The sequence below is a fragment of the Lytechinus variegatus genome, chromosome 7 (assembly GCF_018143015.1).
Source record: "Lytechinus variegatus isolate NC3 chromosome 7, Lvar_3.0, whole genome shotgun sequence".
Taxonomy (NCBI): Eukaryota; Metazoa; Echinodermata; class Echinoidea; order Temnopleuroida; family Toxopneustidae; genus Lytechinus; species Lytechinus variegatus.
This window is the reverse complement of record NC_054746.1, coordinates 5,580,696-5,602,052: the sequence shown is the minus strand read 5'-3', so window position 1 is coordinate 5,602,052 and position 21,357 is coordinate 5,580,696. Positions and strand designations below refer to the sequence as shown.

General features: G+C 36.7%; 1 protein-coding gene across 2 annotated transcripts; it reads left to right on the top strand.

Annotated features, from left to right (window-relative positions):
• The first annotated feature begins 8,160 nt into the window (after positions 1-8,160).
• On the top strand, positions 8,161-20,822 carry LOC121418283. Of its 2 annotated transcripts, XM_041612062.1 has the most exons (4): positions 8,572-8,656; positions 10,310-10,504; positions 18,513-18,745; positions 19,401-20,822. In XM_041612062.1, exons 2-4 carry the CDS (start codon positions 10,384-10,386, stop codon positions 20,619-20,621), a joined length of 1,575 nt encoding a protein of 524 aa, XP_041467996.1. In that variant the 5' UTR covers positions 8,572-8,656; positions 10,310-10,383; the 3' UTR covers positions 20,622-20,822. The 2 variants fall into 2 exon arrangements, with proteins under 2 accessions (XP_041467995.1, XP_041467996.1); XM_041612061.1 differs by lacking the exon at positions 10,310-10,504 and having other exon boundaries at positions 8,161-8,656.
• Positions 20,823-21,357: the final 535 nt, after the last annotated feature.

Genomic DNA, 21,357 nt, shown 5'->3' with positions numbered 1-21,357 from the left:
AATGTGAATTTATACCTGATACAAAGTTTAAGATGTCGTCCTGTGCCACGTATAATTGCACTTATTGTGACGACCGTGGAAACAGAGAAAATGGGATTACTTTTCACAGATAAGACAAGCTGGTGAACTGCATAGTTGTAGACTTTATGTAGTCCCATGTGCTCAAATACATGTGTGGTAATTCTAAATTACCAGAGCAAGTTTCCAAAACTTTAAAACTCCGGGGGGGGGGGGGGTGTTATCGATTGTTGTGATTTCTCTGGAAGCGTGATGAATTCAAACCATGATTCAAATGAATATTCAGTTTATTAATATTCACAAATGTCACCAAGTTTTATGAGTTTATAAATCATGTTTGGACAGAAGAATATCACGACTGAGACACGAAAATACTGACCGTGTATAGCATGTATTGTGAAACTTAAGTTAAGACTGAAAATCTGCCGTTTCGGAGGAGTTAAAAAAATATTTTTTGCAAGCATAGATCCTGACCGAAATAGACTGATTTTTGGGACAAGGACTGGATCTACAAGGTATTCTGAAAATTATTTATCTTTTATTTGTGAAAGGACAATAAAATTTACAAGCTATAGGTACATGTACGGTATAGGACTAGGACTTTAGGGGGCTTACGTAACTTGTGGCATGTGAATTTGTGATATTTCTCTGTCAACAATAGATCGAATTATTTTTTCCAAGAACTCTTTTTTTTAAGTACGTAAAAAAGACATTAAGCTACAGAGACGGATTAACAGACTTCAGAAATTTCACAGAACTTATTTTGAGATGCCGAATGTCTTCAAAGAAAAAATGTCTCGGTGGAGCAAAAAAAGGGGGGGTTATCAACCAGAAATTTAGGGGGTGACGCAATAAAAATAATCTGACAAGCAAAAAAAGGTTATCGACCCAAAATTTAGGAAGGGATGCAAAACAAAAGAAATAATCTGACAAGCATCAAAAAAGGGTTATCAACCAGAATTTCAGGGCGGACCACAACGATTTTAGGGGGTTCACCTGAATTTAAAGGGGATGCAGGAAAAAAATGACAAGCAAAAAGAACAAAAAAAAAGTTGTCAACATAAATTTTGGGGGGTCTGTCCCCCACCTAAAAAAAGTTTAGGGGTACAGGACCCCCCCCCCCCCCCGCTTCCGCTGCCTACAGTGTATATGAACAAACTGGGTAGAGGATAATGTGACAGAAGGAAAGAGAGAGAGAGAAGGTCAAGTCCACCTCAGAAAAATGTTGATTTGAATCAAAAGAGAAAAATCAGACAAGCACAATGCTGAAAATTTCATTAAAATCTGATGTAAAATAAAAAGTTATGACATTTCAAAGTTTCGCTTATTAAAAAAAATAGTGTTATGAACGAGCCAGTTACATCCAAATGAGAGAGTCAATGATTTTACTCACTATTTCTTTTGTGTTTTATAGTTTGAATTATACAATATTTCAATTTTTACGAATTTGACGTTTAGGACCTCCTTGCCGGAAGCACAAAATGTTAAAATAATGGAATACCAACCGAGATGTGCATATAACTGTTTTGTGAAATGAAGCGAAACTTTAAACTGCCATAACTTTCATTACATCCGATTTTGATGAAATTTTCAGGGTTATGCTTGTTGAGTTTTTTCTTTTTATTCAAATCAAGTTTTTGTTGGGTGTGGACTTGTTCTTTAAAGGGCGAGTCCACCTCATGAAAATGATTATTTGAATAGAGAGAAAAACACACAATAATGCTCAAAATTTAATCAAAATCAGAAATAAAATATGAAAGTTACATTTTCAACGATTGAAAACGATGAATTTTTCGGTGTTACACTTGTTTGATTTTTTTTTGGGGGGGTGGGGTAGACTTAAATTAAAGGGGGGGGGTTCAAGCCCAGTGTTATAAGCCTTCATAACCTAGAAAGTCCTCGCCATATCGATCCTAAGATGGTTATTTGGAAAACCTCCAAAATACCCCTATACAATTAAGTCAAGGATTTCATCCATTCTTCCGTAGGTGAGAAAAACACCAACCCCTTCAAAATTATGTTTCCGAATTGTATACTGGGAAAGTACCATGGTTTCAAGAAAATTGCAAATTCTGGCACCTTAAATATATGAAGTTTTGTATAAAAAGCAATGAGTGCTTCTGTGTGCAGACAGCTAGCGTATCGCTCACAATGCACATGCTAATGGAGCGATCGCGTTCCTTTTGGGGGAACTGGTATGGCGGACAATAGAACTCGCGGGCTTCAAACAAAGGACCCTCCCAGCATATCCAGTTAGGGGAGAGATCAGTGGTTGTGTCGCCCATCTTTTAATTATGATACGCTATAAGCGGGGTGTTTCTGAAATTTATAATAAAGAATAAGATTCGTTAGCTTGCTCTCAAATCAAATTTATACAATTTCATGATATATCATATCATTTTATAAACAAATATTTTGTTAATTTTAACGGACGAATGAAATATGTTTGCAGATGATTTATTTAAAATGCGTTTCACATGGCGCATCATAAAAGATGGGCGACACGAAAGACCGTCCTTGCAAAGACCCTTTCGTGCAATCAGCCCCAGATCTACTGTACGGTAATACCGTATGTAAAATATGGACAGCCAAATGGGCCAAAATTAACAATATCAAAAACAAAGAAACTAAATAAATGTAGTATCTCAGAAATACATGTAGTCTTTCAGAAATAAAAGCTGTCTCTCAGAAAAAAATTGCCGTTTTTTGAAATAGATTAACTTCCTCAGAAATAAAAGTAGTGTCTCATTAATCTAACATTTTACATTCTCTGTCGCGCAGCTGAATTACCGCTATTTCCGTGTGTGATGCACGTGCTAAAATAGGGGGGGGGGGGCGCGACCGGGGGATGACAAGAGATTTGAATGAAAATGTACAACTAGTTGTTGTTGTTGCTGTTGTTGAAACGGTGAATAAAGAATATTCTAGCTTATAAAATTCTACTGGGGTTTCAACTTCGTTTGGAACGAAAATGCGATCAGACATACACTACACGATGCAATCCTATACGTGACAGTTTGTCTTTATTAATTATAAGTGTTTTAAGTTTGAAGAGATCGAGATATTATCGAAATATCTGTAGTGACAGTAGTGTTGATTTCTTTTATGGGAATTCTCTACTTAATCAATGGCAAAATAAGAAGGGATCGAATTGGGCGACTTTTCTTTACAAACCATGCATACGACCCCCCCCCCCCGGGGGGGTTGATGAGTGGATAACATGCGCGACCATGAGGTCTGGAAAAAGCACCCTAAACACGTACCCTACCCTTAACAAGTATTGGAAACAAAAATATACTCTTGGCAAGTATTCCCTAAAATGAACCCCTAAACATGTACAGCGATATTTTAATGTATGTCACCGGTCTTTCGGTTGTCGATTTTATCTTCATACACATCATTTGGTTTAGTATGACGCCACCCTCTACCTCTCGCAAATCGGACTCTAAATTAACAAGTAGTGTTGGGGCAAAAAGGACATAAAACATTTTAATTTTGTTTTAACATCCCCGCAAATTTGACCATAAACAAGTAACTTTCCTAGCGAAATAGATACCTTTTTTCCATTAATTTTGTGTTTTTGACACGCTTATCACCAGAACAGAGGCGTCGATCCTGGGGGGGGGGGGCGATCGCCCCACCAATGAAAATATTGGGGGGCACACATATCGTTTTGCCCCCCCCAATAATTCCGCATGTACAACTAAAAAATAAAATAAGATTGTACTGATACACTGAAATCAGCAAGCGAGATTGAAATACCAACTCGATTTTGTTTTAAAATCGTACTCAAAATGTCTGCTTTTCAGATTGGAATATGAAAATTTTCAGCACGCGCTTCGCGCTCGCATCATTTCTGTACCAAAAACCCATACTTTCATGATTAAATAGGTAAAGAGAATGTCCCGTTTTCAGTGCTAAACCTCAAAAGAACTCCTGCTGCGATTTGCAATAATCTTTTGTTGGATATATATCTTGTTCTTTATTAAAAGTGTCCATTAAACTGTCTTTTTTTTCCAGATCGAAATATCAAAATTTTCTGCTCGCGCTTCGCGCTCGCATCAATTGTTCTTTTAGATACCCATATTAATCATTGGTACCAAAAGTGCTTAGAATATCAAACTTTCAGGTCAGAATATAAAGAAATTTCAGCTCGCTCTCGAGTGAGATACATGTATCGATCCTCCTCATTAGTTACTCAAACAAACCTTAACAGGTACATTTTTCCTGTTTTCATATCATACTAAAAAAATTTCAGCTCGCGCTTCGCGCTCGCATTTTTGGTGAGGGTGAGATATGTGTCTCTTTCTCATGAGTCTTACACATAGGCCTATGTGTGGGGTGTAGGGGTGTGTGTGGGTGAGTTTGTTCGTTTTGTGTGATCGGGCGCCTTTGGAACGTTGATTCATGATTTTGCCCCCCCCCCCCCATCTGAAAAATGGATCGACGCCCCTGCTTATCACGTTACGTGTCCTATCGTGAAAAGACATCCTTTTTACGTGTTATTTTTTTGGTCGCGTATGGTATCCACTGGTCAATGTAAGTGCTCCCTTCCCCCCGGGACCCGCCATTGTTTTGGTACTTTTCTCAAGGGTGGAGTGGGTACAATCGGAGAGGGGTGGAGAGCTCCTCCTGTATGGATACCTGTATGTAAATCAAAAAGGATCTTGCTGATGGCTTTGAATTAAGACTTTGAGTGCGATCTCCGAAGAAATAAGCGCTAGTGCAAGGCAAGAATTAAGCAAAATAAAGTAAGGAAAAAATAAGAAAGTGAGGGAGAAAAGGAGAAAGAGCAATCTAAAAGAGAATTAAAGAGAAAGTTATTAAGATAACATAAGGTAGAAAATATTTAAAAAAACCTGTGCGGCCACTCGATTATAACATCTCAGAGAGAAGGGTGGGGCGGGTGGGGGTATTTTCCGGGGGTAATTGTCTTGGTGTATAACCTCAGATGTAATTGTTTGGGGGATATTGTAAGGGGGTAATTTTTTGGTGGGTTATTGTCCGGGGTGCAATTGTTCTCGGGGGTAATTTTCCTCATGCATGGGGTTATTCTCGGGGTAGTTGTCCTCAGGGGGTAATTGTCCTTGAGTGTAATTGTCAGGGGGTAGTTGTATGGGGAAAGTGTCCAGGGGGTATATTGCCTAGTTGTCTTGATATGCTGAGAGACCGCATTTATTTCTGAAAGACAACATGTATTTCTGAGATAATACAATTAATTCTGAGAGTTTCTTTATTTGGGGATTGTTAAATTTTTGCCCTTTTTGCTGCAGCCAAAACGGCCAAAATTAACAATCCTCAAAATAAAAAAAAAACTCTAAGAAATGAGCTATTTTTGTGATAACATATATTCCTGCAAAAACATGCAAAGTTGCAAACCTGTGATTGCATTTATTTCTAAGAATTGTTTTAATTCCCCGTAAACTTATGAATCTGCGGTTCTCTTTATTTCTGTGGTTGCTTTTAAAGTTTTTTTTTTCTAGAGTTTTCTCAGTTTTTGAAATTCATTTGCGAGATCATGCATCTATTTCTTAGCGATATGACACTCATTTTTTTTTTTCTAAATTCTGAATGAGTCATGTACGTAGATTTGGCGCTTTAGAAATATTTCATATTATTCATTATTATTTATTATTTATAAACGTCTGAGCTTGAAAATAATGAGTAAATAATGACTTCATTATTGTACCCTTAACCATATTTTTTTCCCACCTGAATAGGGATAAGAGATATAAACTAAACCTTTAGATTTTGTTGTTAGTCTCCATGCTAAATTCTTAATGTTGTTATTATTGTTGTTATAATGTTGCTTTTCTCTCCAAACTTTCTACGGTGTCACTATTTCTTTAAGTGTCACATTATGAAATTATGCTACGTCATTGTTGTTCCTCTTGTAATATTCATCAGCAAATTCTAGTTATTTTGAATTATTATACCATTTCAGCGTCAACCAGTAAGATATTTCTGTTTATTTCCGAGTCTTAAAATTGAAAAATATTTTTCCTTTACAACCTTTATTTTATTTAGGGGTGGGATGGGGCTCCTACACGTTTGATATGCTGTTTTATTTAATTATTTTGAGCCTATAGTTTACATATTTAAAAATCGTGTCAAGAAAATATGATTTCCTTATATGCTATAAGAGGTCAATTATTGATTTGAATATGTATCGAATATATATATGTTTTAGGGTTCAAGATGAAAATTATTAACCCAATTTTTTCAAGAATGTGACCTTTGAAGTATTTTTAATGTTTCTTAACTGCTATCTGTAAGGGGCCCACTATACAGTGCGTATTAAAAAAAACGGGACAGATTTGGAAAGTCTATAAAATGTTTGTTTCAAATTATGATCTCCGTATTTTGGTGTAAATACGTGCTCTAAGGTCTTATCCTTCAATTGCCATTAAAAACAATTTAGTTTCCATCATGCTTGAGCGAACACGGAATGTTTTTGTCTGGGGTAAAAAAAGGAGGCTTGCGCCAAAATGGCATAAAATTATAAATATGGTCGCACTTCTTGTTAATCAACAGACTTCCTCTTAACTTTTTCATTATCTTTGCCATGATTTTCGAATAATGCGGGCGAAATTCATTTCCAAATCTACTTATTTGCTTGAATAGTTCTGTTGTTGTTCCTTTTTGATATGTTCTCTTATAGCTTTGAATATTCCTTCTTTAGGCAAGATTTTTTTTTTAACAAAGTATGGGAGAGTGTGTTATTTTTACAAATCCTTTCATTGTGTGCTACAAAGGTTATGGTGCCTTTGAACAGTAACATACTGAGGGGTGGGGGCTCGGGCTGCCCCCCCCCCCCAAATAAAAAATTATGACCAAGGAAAAAAAGGTGGAAAGGAAAATTACAGAAAACATAGAAAGTGAAATATGATATTTTCTGAATATTATGTCAAAATTACAAAATTTGATATTTTAATAAAAAAGTGGAAATTTTTTTTGCTCGCTTCACAACTTTTTAATGCATTTTACCCGATCTGCTATATCTTGCTCCTTCAAACTTGACTCAATACACTATTGCCATTGAAAGACATGAATCCTTTCCTGTTTGTCCCCTCAAGCATATAATTAAACTTGGTGAAGGATTATATAACCCCTTGAAAATAGGATTTATGTCTTTTATATGTACCATAACATAATTTGTTTCACATAATGAAATGATTTGAATAATTACAAATTCTCCCAATTAATAATACAAATCTTCTTACTTGGGTAGACAAAGAGTCTCTTCTTTATTGTTTATGAAGGAAAATTCAAAAGTAAAAGAAGTTTAAATGAAAAAAAATATATAATTCAGGTGAATAAATAAATTTGTAAATGAAATTTGACAGTATAATTCGAAAATTATGGCAAAGATAATGAAAAGATTAAGAGAAGTGGTCTGCTGATTAGCCAAAAGTCTCATCATCAAATTTCTAATTTCTGCCATTTTGGCGCAAGCCTCTTTTTGAATCCCTGACAAAAACGTCCCGTGTTTGCTCAAGCATGAACAAAATTTGTTTATTTTTTAAATGGCATTTCAAAGATAAGATCTTAGAGCATCTATGTTATCATAAAAAATGTAGATATAATAGTATAGTGGATTTCACGGTACACCATGTATCTTTCTTGGGCAAATGTTGGTCCTGAAAAGGACCACCCAATCTCTCCCAATTGACATTGGGAGATTGGGTGGTCCTTTTCAGGACCAACATTTGCCCAAGAAAGATACATGGTGTACCGTGAAATCCACTATACTATTGTTCTTCGCCATGGAAACCTTCAGAAGTTGTAGATATAATAATTTGAAATAATTTTTTATAGACTTTTAAAAACTCTCCCGTTTTTTTATACGCATATACCCCTTTCTGCATTTCTTGTATTCATATATTTGTATATTTGATTTGTAACTTTGTGTCTTACTGTAATTGACAATAAGTCAAAGTGTTTGTAAAATTGAGAATGACCCAATTAATATGTGTGGATTTTGATCAATAATTAACTTTTGAAACTTAAAACTTGAACTATATCCAATTGACATTGGGAGCGATCTTGTGCATGTAGGCCCGTAATATAATATGGGTGTTGATACCGTATTTTTCAATTTACATACAAGGCGATAAAGTCAGTCATGAAATCAATCAGCACTGACATCCGGAAATACAAGACATGGTATAGGCCCCCCATTGCGCAATGTTAGATACAATACAGGACACGCCCACTGCAATTGAGGAAAAACAAGTTTGGCAGGAAATATCGTCAACTACACAGTGCAGTACTAGCTGCTTTTCTAATCATTTTACATGTTTAGAGACGACGTGAAGCTATGTGCATTGTGTGTATATGTTTGTGCACGGACCTGAAGTCTGTACTTCGTAGGGACCATGGTGTAATTGGATGCACTTTCTGTTTGATATTCGCAGGGAGATCCTGATGATATCTACCCGGGGATATCTAGTGTTCAAACATATTAAAACTTGACAAAATCATTGTGAATCACTGTTTAATCGACGGAGGTAGAATATGGCCCGTGAGAAGGGCACGCATTGGAAACCCAAGGCGATATTTCTACTCCCGAACACCATTAACAGTACTTCATATCCAAATAAGGAAACTCAGAATGACTTGGAACACAAAGGATATGGTGAGTATTGTGTATAGTCCAATTCAGAATTTATATTTTAGGCCTACTTGTAAACATTTATGATATCGATTAGCTATTTGTAATAAAAGTGTAAAGTAGAGTTCCAAAGTAGACTCTACAGTGAAAATCCGTTACGATAAATGCACGCCTTAGCCTTCGTTTTCTGTTACCTCCTCTCTCTCTTTTTTTTTTTTTGGGGGGGTGGTGGTTTTGATGGTAATTTGGATATGGATAGGCCTTCGAGAATTAAGTACCGAATCCTCACCCCCCCAAAAAAAAACATGAGGCATTTTGATTTACTTATATAATTTATAGGCAAGTTATTTTGTCTCAAAAGGACGGGTAGGGCCTATATTTTTTGAAGTGGCTGAGCTATACAAAATCATATTATTATTTGTATTATTATTATTATTATTATTATTATCATCATCAACATTGTTAATTATTATTTTATATCATTATCACCATATTGTATGTTCCATGAAGTTGTTATCAAGGTAAGTAAGTAGTGACTGCAGGCACAGACCCTGATTGAAACTTTGATCAGCAAGTGTGTCTCCACGCTCAAAGACTAGCACGTATAAAACTTGCTGTTTGAATCCTGAGCGAGGGGGCGGAGTAGGCTGCACATTCAGGGTTTGCACAGCTAGCAGACTAGTACATAAGTATGCACTTAATTGAAATGGCACATCGCATAGAGGGGGTGTGAGCACTGGACCCCCGGCCAAAAAAGCTAGGGGGAGGGATCGAGGGAGAAGAGGAAAGAGCAATTGGAGCAGGGGCGTAACGGGTCGGTGGCCGGGGGGGGGGGGCAAGAGCCAAAATTTCCAAGACATAATCATCGTATGAACAGCTATAAGCTTTGTAATGAGGTAAACATAATTAAGGGGGCCAGATATGGCGTATTGGGCAGAATTTATCCAAAAAAAAGTTGCGAGTGAGCAACAGAAGGTGCTGAATCCACATTTTCTGGTATAAACTGCTCCAATTTATAACCCGATTTGAAATTAAAGAACTTCCTTACACCATGGACCTAATAGGTACTATATAGATACTATAATTATGAATGACTAGCATCATATTTACAGCTTTTAAGACATCATTAAAATAACCAGCGGTTTCATTACATTCTTTTTCATTCGGATTAGTTCGATGTTGTAGCTAGTATAGCTTTTGCAAATTGCACTTTCCATTTCTTGTTCACAATAGGAAGTTGCAATCTCATTTCGGTCTCCTTTCTTCACACAAACAAAAGCAAACAAAATTGTTTGTTATATTTGCACATGGACCTACTGGCGGATCCAGGGGGGGAGGGGGGCAAAGCCGGCCCGTGCCCTACCCCCCCCCCCCTTTGAGACGCCCACTTAAAATTTGTAATGTAAAAAATGCCGTTATAAAACAGAAGTGTGACCCCCCCCCTTGAAAACAAAGACCTTTTTCTTTCTTTCTTTTTCTTGTCTATTTTTTTCGTAGACGAAATTTCCTTATTTGTTGGTGGAAAACCTCTCTTTTTTTTGTCAAAGTTTTCGTCGGGAAAACCCATCCCCCCCTCTTGGAAAATCCTGGGTACGCCCCTGCATGACCTAAAACTGGAGCTACGTTGGGACCATGATTTGATTTTGGAAATACACACTTTCTGTTTAATATTCGCAGGGAATTCTTGATATTCGTGAGCGTCCAAACATAATAAAAACTTTACAAAATCACTGTGTTGTGTTATTCTCAATATGGCCGGTAGAAAGGGCACGCATTGGAAACCTAAGGCGATATTTCTACTCCCAAACACCTTTATCAGTAATTCATATCCAAATAAGGAAACTCAGAATGACTTGGAACACAAAGGATATGGTGAGTAGTGTGTATAGTCCAATTCAGAATTTATATATTAGGCCTACTTGTAGACATTTATGATATCGATTAACTACTTGTAATAACTACAAAAATAACTAAATTTAGTATGTGATACAGTAGAATTCCTTTACAATCAACGCACGACTTAGCCTTTGTTTTGTATTTCTCATTTTGTTTTGATTTGGATTCGATCACTGACCCGGTGAATATTTCTCGAAAAACTGAATGATACGAGACACCGAAGTCCCCTCATACCCCTAAAAATAGGCCTACATGTTTGCAATAGTAGTACAGAGGCATTTTAGAATACTACTCCTAATATCTTATATATCTCTAATATCTTATTTTGTAACAAGCACAATCATTACAGCGACTTAAAGCTATTTAGATTATACCGAGGGTTTTTTTACCTGACTGCTAAGAAAGCACGAATGCTTGTGAGCAAGCAACCAGGGGACCAACGGCTTAAGGTCCTCTCCGAGGGACCTGGTAATGAGGATAAATGCCCTACCAAAGGGCACAGCACATGTACACCACTTTAGACAAGACCAATAAGGGGAGAATTTGAGTTTAAGAAGCATTTTGGGGTAAAAGTTGGGAACCGGTCAATTTCACCTAATTTGAATGTGCTGAATCTAATAAAACCGGTTCCCAAGCCAATTTTTGTCTCACCTGCATAGCAGAGTGAGACTATAGGCGCCGCTTTTCCGACGGCGGCGGCGGCGTCAACATCAAATCTTAACCTGAGGTTAAGTTTTTGAAATGACATCATAACTTAGAAAGTATATGGACCTAGTTCATGAAACTTGGCCATAGGGTTAATCAAGTATTACTGAACATCCTATGAGAGTTTCATGTCACATGACCAAGGTCAAAGGTCATTTAGGGTCAATGAACTTAGAACATGTTGGAGGAATCAACATCAAAATCTTAACCTGAGGTTAAGTTTTTGAAATGACATCATAACTTAGAAAATATATGGACCTAGTTCATGAAACTTGGACATAAGGTTAATCAAGTATCACTAAACATCTTGCATGAGTTTCACGTCACATGATTAAGGTCAAAGGTCATTTAGGGTCAATGTACTTTGGCCGAATCGGGGGTATCTGTTGAATTCCCATCATAACTTTGAAAGTTTATGGATCTGATTCATGAAACTTGGACATACAGTGTAATAGTAATCAAGCATCACTGAACATTTTGTGCAAGTTTCAGGTCTCATGATTAAGGTCAAAGGTCATTTAGGGTCAATGAATTTTGGCCGAATCGGGGGTATCTGTTGAATTACCATCATAACTTTGAAAGTTTATTGGTCTAGTTCGTTAAACTTGGACATTAGAGTAATCAAGTATCACTGAACATCCTGTGCGCATTTCAGGTCACATGACCAAGCTCAAAGGTCAATGAACTTCAGCCGAATTGGGTGTATCTGTTGAATTACCATCATAACTTTGAAAGTTTATGGATCTGATTCATGGAACTTGTACATAAGAGTAATCAAGTATCACTGAACATCCTGTGCGAGTTTCAGGTCACATGATCAAGGTCAGAGTCATGTAAGGTCAATGAACTTTGGCCATTTTGGGTTTTTTTGTTGAATAACCATCATATCTCTGTAAGTTTATTGGTCTAGTTCATAAAAAGTGGACATAAGAGTAACTATTTATCACTGAACATCTTGTGCGAGTTAGAGTAGTTTTCAAAGTCAGCACTGCTGCTATATTGAATCGCGTGATGCAGGTGAGATGGCCAGAGGCATTCCACTTGTTCATGTTTTGACCACCTAATTTGCATAAACAAAATGGCTGCCAAATTGACTATTTATAATCTTATTTCTACAATATTCTTTTATAATATTCGCTTTCACCGATATGGATACTGCAAAATCCTGCATACATAACAATGTATCTCTTATTATGCAAATTTATGCATATTTTGCAAAATTGTGCTATAATTTGATAATTACACCTCAAAAAATTAATATTCTGGGTACAAATATAATTTGTATCATTATGATAACTGTGTGGCCCCTAAATATAATATTTAAGTCAATTTTTATATGTATTTTATTATTCTTTGATTTTTTTTATGTTCTTGTATTTTTTGCCATTTTCTTTGTATATGTTTGATATGAGATCTTGAAAAAACTAGTATCAATGGCAGACAAATATCAAGCTTCAATCATTGAATCATTTGATAAACTTCTTTTGCCACAACTGTTAATTGTACTCAGGAACAAATACACAAACATGCTCCCACACCCACACCTGTATATAGAAAGTAATATACTTGCGAGGTATATTATACATGCCCAATATAAAACACAATGATGCTGATCCTATAATCATGACAATTACCAAATTCAATGAACCCGTCAGAAAAGAAGGGTTTAGAAGTTAGAAAACCTGTAATCATGCTGGAATTAGATTTCTTGAAATATTTATATTAAAATGTTAAATATATCCATTATAATTAGATAACAGACCCAATAATCAATGATTTTTAATGATATTTTTTCAGTGTAGTTTATCAATCGGATTTAAGTATCAGTACATTGTTAACATCCTTGTAGCAAAATTATATATTTGATTCGTCTCCATCAGAACGGCAATCATTATAGTTAACAAAAGGAGAATTTGTAATAAAGGCAAAGGGTCTGTATTACCGGATCACTTACTCGTTTTTTATCATTACCGATATATTTATTTCCTCTGAGTCAATCATCAACATGATCAAAGTAATAACTGAAAACCACAGCTTCTATCCAATCCTTGCCATTGAAGATTCTTTGCCAAACGATAATGAATACAAAAGAGGAAATGATAAAAAATAGGGGGCTAAACACAGATTAGCTCCATGGTAAAAACATGGGCAAAACAAGAAGGTTTCCAGCTGCCGCGTCACTGCCCAGTGCAGAACAAAGTTTCACACTGCGTCCTATGGTTGAAAAGTGTTAGGGATGCCTGATGAAGGTAAACCAGCAAGGAGACAGTTTGCAGAAGTCCAGTCTAGAGGTTATCTGGTCATGGATGATATTTTCCGCACCACCTCATGTAAAACAGTGTCTGTTCTCAGCAATTCTGTGAAGCTGGTAATATGCAGATTGGCAGACATGTGATGTGAGTTTCTACATGCTCATTGTTCTATCAAAGACTACGCCAAGATATCTAGCCTTGCATACTGGAGATATATAGCTTCCTCACCTATTAAGACTGGAGTTGTAGTCATAATAATTTCGCATATGGAGATGACAGAACAAGTTACTTCACTTTTAATCGTTAAGCTTCAAAAAGTTGACCTTCATCCAACATCGAATCCTCAGTGGCAGCACCAACAACAGCAGCTGCACGAACCTCTGTATCTTTAACTTTTGGATCAAAAGTGAGGTATACAGCTGGATGTCATCAGCATAGAAGTGTACACCAAGACCATGTTGCCACATTATAGAGCCAAGAGGAGTGATGTACAGTTTGAAGAACAAGGGACCAAGGACAGACTCCCAAGGAACTCCATAGCAAGGGATAGTAACAGGAGACTGCATGCCAGTGATGAATACAGCTTGTCCTCCTGTTGGCAAGGTAAATGGAAAGCCATTGGAGTGCAGAATCATCAATTCCAAAACAGACTGCAGTCTCCCAAGAAGAATGACATGTTCAGTGGTATCAAAACCGGTTGACAAGTCAAACATAACTTAGGCAACTGCTTTCTTCATAGAAAGAGATCTGCTGGCTCTACAATCAAAGAAATTCTCGACCTACTGAGACTTTGATGGTGATATCTCAGACTCGCATGCAGCCTATCAGAGCTGGGTAAGTTATTGGATGCTGTTGGGTTTAATACCGATCAAAAGAAGTGGATTAATAATAACCTACATGAACACCAAACATGTCAGGAACCCACCATCCTCTGAAAGATATCTTCGTTATCAATTAAAAATAATCTTATGAAGATATGAATATGTGTGAATATTAGAAGTTCGATAAATGGCCAAGGGGACATTACACAATTCACTGCGGTATTGAAATGTGCAATCCGCGCATTTTAACACCTGAAACAAGATCTGGTCTCTCAAGACAAAAGTTTAGGTTTTCTCTATGGATCTGTGACATAAGAATTGGACATATCTCAAGAACACAAACACGATGACTTCGATACCAACTGCCTCCGCAGAATTCTTGTGCTAAATTGATTTGATTTCAACAATTTTATAATATGAGGCTGCCCTATCAATCAAGCCATCCAATGGAACACCAGCTCGATGATAACTGACATTGATCATTCAACACCCCTAAGGTGTATCAAGCTGGGGGAAGCCGGATGCCTCTAAGTTGGATGAAGCGGCAGTCCTTGATAGGACAGGTGCAGTACTGCATTGGAAAAGATATATTATGGAGATGCACATGTAATCAGTTAATGAAGTCCAATTATCAAAATTTGTTATTAAAAGAACATGCAGTGACTTATTCGTTGTGGAACTTTAGAACACCATAGTCTGGCTTTTAAATCATTCAAAACGGTCTAATTGATAGGCAAAATGAGACATTAGATGGTTCTGAGAATTTTTTTTTTCAAAATTGGAACAATTTGACAAGCATAATGGAGAACACACAAGACATTTCATTTTCAGCAGACTGTTTTCACTTCATTTTGCTAAAAAAAACACACAAAGGATATTAAATGCGACTGATTGACTAGGAGTTGAGATTTACAGTACTGTCATGATTCAAATTTAATAATCCATCAATTAAAACTGTAAATACGAATGAATTGATTGATATCATAATTCAAAAAAACATTTTATATTAAAAATTTAAGCAATTAATAGTGATATTCGCTTGAATACAGATAGGTTCATGAAATTCGTTGGATCACCACCAGTGTGCTTTTAAAATGCGAAGGCCCTCCCTGCAGGAATTTTTACCTTTGTATGCAGATGTGAGTGTGGGAGTCGGTGCATCTGTTAATGCCCATGGATATATACGAATACAAACATGTAAAAATCATTGAAACTTATTATTTTCTGCCATTGATAATCAATACTTTGACAGATCCCATGACAAAACATGCACGAAACAAAAGGTACAAAATACAAAGAAATACATAAGAAATTCAAAAACAAAAAAATACATTGATATTCACTGTGGTATTATATTCTAAGGGCTGTACAATTATTAATAATGATGCAAATACTATTTGTACCAAAAATATAGACATTTGAGCTGAAATTATCAAATTAAAGCATAATGATAAAAAATATGCATAAATCTGCATAATTATAATTAGCCGGGATCAAAAATAACAATTTTCCCGAAAGGTACACGTATGTATGCAGGATTTTGCAGTATTCATGTCTGTGAAAGCGAATATAATTAAAGAACATTGTCAAAATAATATTCTGAATTTTCAATTTGGCAGCCATTTTGTTTATGCAAATTAGAAGGTCAAAACATGAGAAATTAGCTCGGGAACCGATCCTATCAGATTCAGCATATTTGAATTGTGTGAAATAGTCTGGTTCCCAATTTTTACCCCAAAATGCTTCTTAAAGTGTATACAGGCCTCTTTTTCCAGAATGGCTCTAGTCTACTTGGGAATCGAACCCGGGTCACCGGAATCCGAAACCCCCGCTCTACTGACTGAGCTATCGCGCCTCCCCAAAATCATTTGATTATGAATATTATTGTTATCATTATTGTTGTTGTTTTTTGTTATATATTGTCCTCATGTTATTATCATGGTGGCTCAGTGGTAGAGCGTCCGCCTCATGAACGGGAGGTCGTGGGTTCGATCCTCCGATTCATATAAACACGTATAAAAATGGAACTTAGCTTCTGCCTTCTTGCTAGGCGCTCAGCATTTAGATTGGTGAAGGGTAATAATAAAATGTAATGATATGCAGTGCCCGCTGGTAGAACAGTTTCCGCACTGAAGTGGCTACCCTGGGTAAATACAACGTCATTATTATTATTATTATTATCATTACTAATATTATAATCATCATTACTACATGAACCATGTTTTTATCAAGATAAATAAGTAATATGCAGTTGATGAAAATTGCGTAAAGATGGCGGTGTGGGCACTGGACCACCCCCCCCCAAAAAAAAGGAGGGTGGATAAGAGAAAAGACAGTTGGATAAATATGTTATCATGTTTGACGTTAAAGGTATAGTCCACCCCAGGAAAATGCTGACTTGAATAAATAGAGCAAAACAATCTAGCATAGTGCTAAACATTCCATCGAAATGGGATGTAAAATAAGAAAGTTATGACATTTTAAAGTTTCGCAAATTTTTCACAAAACAGTGATATGCACAACTAGGTGAGTCAGTCGATGATATGCATCACTCGATATTTCTTTTGTTTTTTATTGTTTGAATTATGCAATATATATTTTTTTATAGAATTATTATAAGGACCAACTTGACTCAACCATATAGTATAAAACAATGCTAATACCCCATGTTCATTGTGTCACTTGACAATGAAGAGAAATTATAATATTTCATGTAATAAAATACAAACGAAATGTGAGTCATAGTCTCCCCATTTGCATACCAGCCAGGATGTGCATATGAATGTTTTGTGAAATTAAGCGAAACTTTAAAATATCATAACTTTCTTATTCTACAAGCGATTTTGATAAAATTTTCAATGTTATGCTTGTTGGATTTTTTTTCTTTTTATTCAAATCAACTTTTTGTTGGGGTGGACTTGTCTTAGGTCAAAATGGATCACAGAATAAGATTTCAAGGTAGAGCTAGATGTAGGGTGACTCATTACTATGAGAACGGGGTGGGGGTAGGGGCCAGCTTCCTTTAGTTCAGATCAGGGGCGGGTCCAGGATTTTCCAAAAGGGGGGGCAAATTTTCCCGAGGAAAAAAATTGACAAGCAAGAAAAAAAAGGGATTTTCAACCAAAAATTTAGGATATTTCGTCTACGAAAATATTTGACAAGCAAGAAAGAAAAGGTCTTCGCTTTCAAGGAGTGGGGGGGGGTCACACTTCTTTTTATTACACTACAAATTGTAATTGTGCCTCTCAAAGGATGGGGGCACAGGCCAGCTGTTCCCTCCTCCCCTTTCTGACAGTGATTCAGATATTGATTTGATGTCGATTTTAATAACACCAAAAAGTCATAGGATCAATCAATCAGTGGTGACAATGATGGAAACACTTTACCATTCTGGTAATTCATTCCATATGGGGGGTGCTTGAGTGGCGCTTGCCCCTCCCTCCCCCCCCCCCAAAAAAAAAGTTACAAAAAAGTTCACGACGAAGCAAAAATAAAGGAACAGAGAAGCCGGGTGAAATATGATATTATTTTTCAATATTGTGTCAACATATATTACAAAATTAGATTTTTCTATATAAATGTCGAAATTTTCGCTTGCTCGCTTTGCCACTTTTCATAATTTTTGCCCGATATGCAATATCTCACGCCCTCAAAATTCTTGGCTCATTACGCCAATGCCAGAAGACATGCCCTTTATTTATTTTGGTTAAAGTTAATCATATCAGGGGCATATCAGGTGGCTCAGAAAAGAATACCATAAGTATTCCTCGAGTTTGGGATACTACATGAATCGTTGATGAGTGCACTATTGACCCTATCAAGTGGAATACTTCTGGTATGAACATGAAGAAGAAACTCCATTCGAAAGGATTATCATTACCTCTCATTATCATTGACAGTCATCGGGCGCGGCATTGCGCAGTAAGTTTTGTACATAAGCCAATTGTGGAAAGTCACACTTCTGCGCATCGTGTAATACATATTCTGATATTGCACACGCAAGATAAAATGTACGTTTTGAGGCATTACTAAAAACTAAAAGGCACGGTTATTATCGATGATTATTATTGATTACAATCATTCAGCATTCTAAAGAAATCATCGAAATAACCAGCGGCTTTTCAATACATTCTTTGCCATTCGGATTAGTTCGATGTCGTAGTACAGTTTTTGCAAATTACACTTTCCATTTCTTGTTCATAATAGGAAGTTGCAATATTAAAGAAGGCTTGGATCGATCTTGGACGATAGATCAACTCGCTGAGGAGCTGATAGCCCATTATCCTCAACATAAGGCTGAGCTAGCAAAGACTGGAATCGAGTTCGCCAAGCTTCAGAGATATTCCAGGAAGATCATTGCCCATGTCCTTGTGAAGAGAAGTACTGTCGCTGACCTTGAGAAACAACATGGCCAAGGAATCTTGGTTATTCTTCAAAAGGTAATAGTTTACAGATAATGGTGAACGTGTTGGTGGTGGTCTTGGTGGTGGTGGTGGTGATGATGATGGTGATGATGGTGATGATGGTGATGATGATGATAGTGATTTAAATTATAATTATGATCATGATGTTAATAATTTTACTCATTTATTAAGATAGTTAAAATTATGATGATGATATTGATGATAACGCATGGTGATGATGATTATGATGATGATAGCGATGGTGACGATAATGATATCACATGAAGGAAGCCTCATCGATGGACTATGTCATTGGGTGATTTTATGTCCGGTGTTGGCCTTGGTGTTTGTGTTGAAATTTGGATTGTTTCCCCTAGCTCTAAAACTTACTCAGAGTTTTTAAAACTGATCCAGATTACATTTTTGCCATCTCAACAACTAGTGAGTGACTTTTCAGGACCATCTTCATTTTATGTTTGGTGTTTTAATCGTGTAAAAATTGAACACTAACACCAAAAGGTCAACACTGAACTTGAAATCACCCATTGTTGCAGCAAGGGCAATCAACAATATCTCAAGCTTGTCAAAAGCAATGATTCGATTTCTTCTAATGCCTTTCAAACACTTTCTTAAAAAAGTGGTATCTTTTATTAATTTGTTTTATTGACTTCTTGACGTTTGATTTTTGCAGGAGAGTGTTGTGCCATCACAAAAGGTGCCGGAAGAAATGAAGGGTGCCGTAAAGGTCAAGGAGGAGGTGACGTCCCCGAAGAAGTCCTCCAACCAAAGACAGAAAAAAATCGAACCAACATCACGTGAGTTTGTTGACCAGGTCCAGCGCGAGCTGGATATCTTGTCACAGCTAGGAGGTATAAAAATAGCTCACCTAAACTGCCAGTCTCTTTGTAACAAGAAAGATGAGCTGAAACTCCTTCTGCTTTGTCGGGCAACAGTTGATGTGATGACCCTTAGCGAAACCTGGCTAGGTGAAAACGACAAGAACAATAGTTTCAACGTTCCTGGATACACCATTATGTCAAGGAAGGACAGGGCATATGGTGGTGTTTTGATATATGTGAAAGACAGTCTTTCAAGTTTGGTCAGAGAGTGTGACACCAAGATGGAGGAGGGATTAGATGCATGCTGCATCGATATCCAGCTTGGCGGGAGTAATGATGTAAAGAAAGGATCAGACGAAATCAACATGTGCTTGAAGAAGACTTTACTGAGAATAATAAGTGTCTACGTGCCACCAAGAACGAGGGATCAGGTTTCCCTCCTTAAAAAGCTGCAAAGAAGTTTGAATAAATTGAAGGCAACAGAAAGTTGCAAGCCGACATCTTCCGAAGGAACTGGTAACAAGAAGTACTCTTGTTGCTGTAAAACAAATTATGTGATACTAGGTGATTTCAACTGCGATAGAAAAACTCTTTCGTCGTGCAAAGTCATGAAATCAGTGAATAGGGAGAAACTCCAAGCACTTGATGAACTTGAGAAAGACCATCATTTATCACAGCTGATCAAAGTTCATACACGGGTTGGTTTCAGGAAGACGAAATGTCTGACGACAAAATCTTTGATCGATTTTGTCTTCACGGATAATCCAGATGCTGTCTCATCCTCAGGAGTGGCTCATATTGCTATGAGTGATCACTATATGGTGTACTGCGCCTATGAACCTGATAAGAAATATCTCCACAAGTCAACACCGTTGCTGACAATTGAAGAGTTTTCTCAACTTTCCAAGAGTGATATCGACGAAGAAGTATATGGAATGATTCGTGACCGTGACCGTGCCAAGGAAATGGAAGATTGGAATCGGTACGATCTGTTAAAAAAATACATCAAAGTAGCAAAAAATGAAAACAAAAAAGCACGGAATAAACAAAAAAAGGCTTTGAAGTTGAAATGACTCATGTGTAACCAAAAACATGAGGTGAAATGACCGGTTGATTATAACGCTTCAAAAATGAAACGAAAAAAAGTACCGGTATTTAATATTGGCAATTGTTAGCTGATCATAGATTTGCGTTTATCTATTATACAGTGCGTATCAAAAAAGTTTACACTTTGAAAAAGCCCTGGGAATTCAAAAATATACAACATGTGGGTATTTATTTCACATATATTCTTGGGTTGGGTCTCATCTATCCAATGAACGTAAAAGTTTTGACAGAATGTTACACTTGAGTGAGCACTGTCCATTTTTGTAAAGCTCGCAGAAATCTGCGCAGAAATGCTCGTACCCTTTTTGTGTCAGCTGGATCTGAGGACATAACTGAATCTGAACAAAAGTTTATATCAGACATCTCTAGCATTTTGTCACTGAGTTTTTATCATTTAAAGTGGGTTTACATTTCATTTTTCATTTAAAACTTGTTTATCCACACTTTCCCCAAGCTTGACAATGATTAACAAAATGAAAATAAAGCCTAAGCCATTTCATCTAAATCACAGCTCAGTGTAAAGCAAATATCGTCTCGATGGCCTCGGTGTGTGGGGGAGTGGGGTTGGGAGCAATGCACTCTTCAAAGTGTTTTGGGCAAGGAAAAGTTTGAAAAGGTAAAAGATATCTTCAAATCAGTTTGAAAAGGTAAAAGACATCTTCAAATCAATTTTACTAACTAAATTCCAAGTTTTCTTCATGA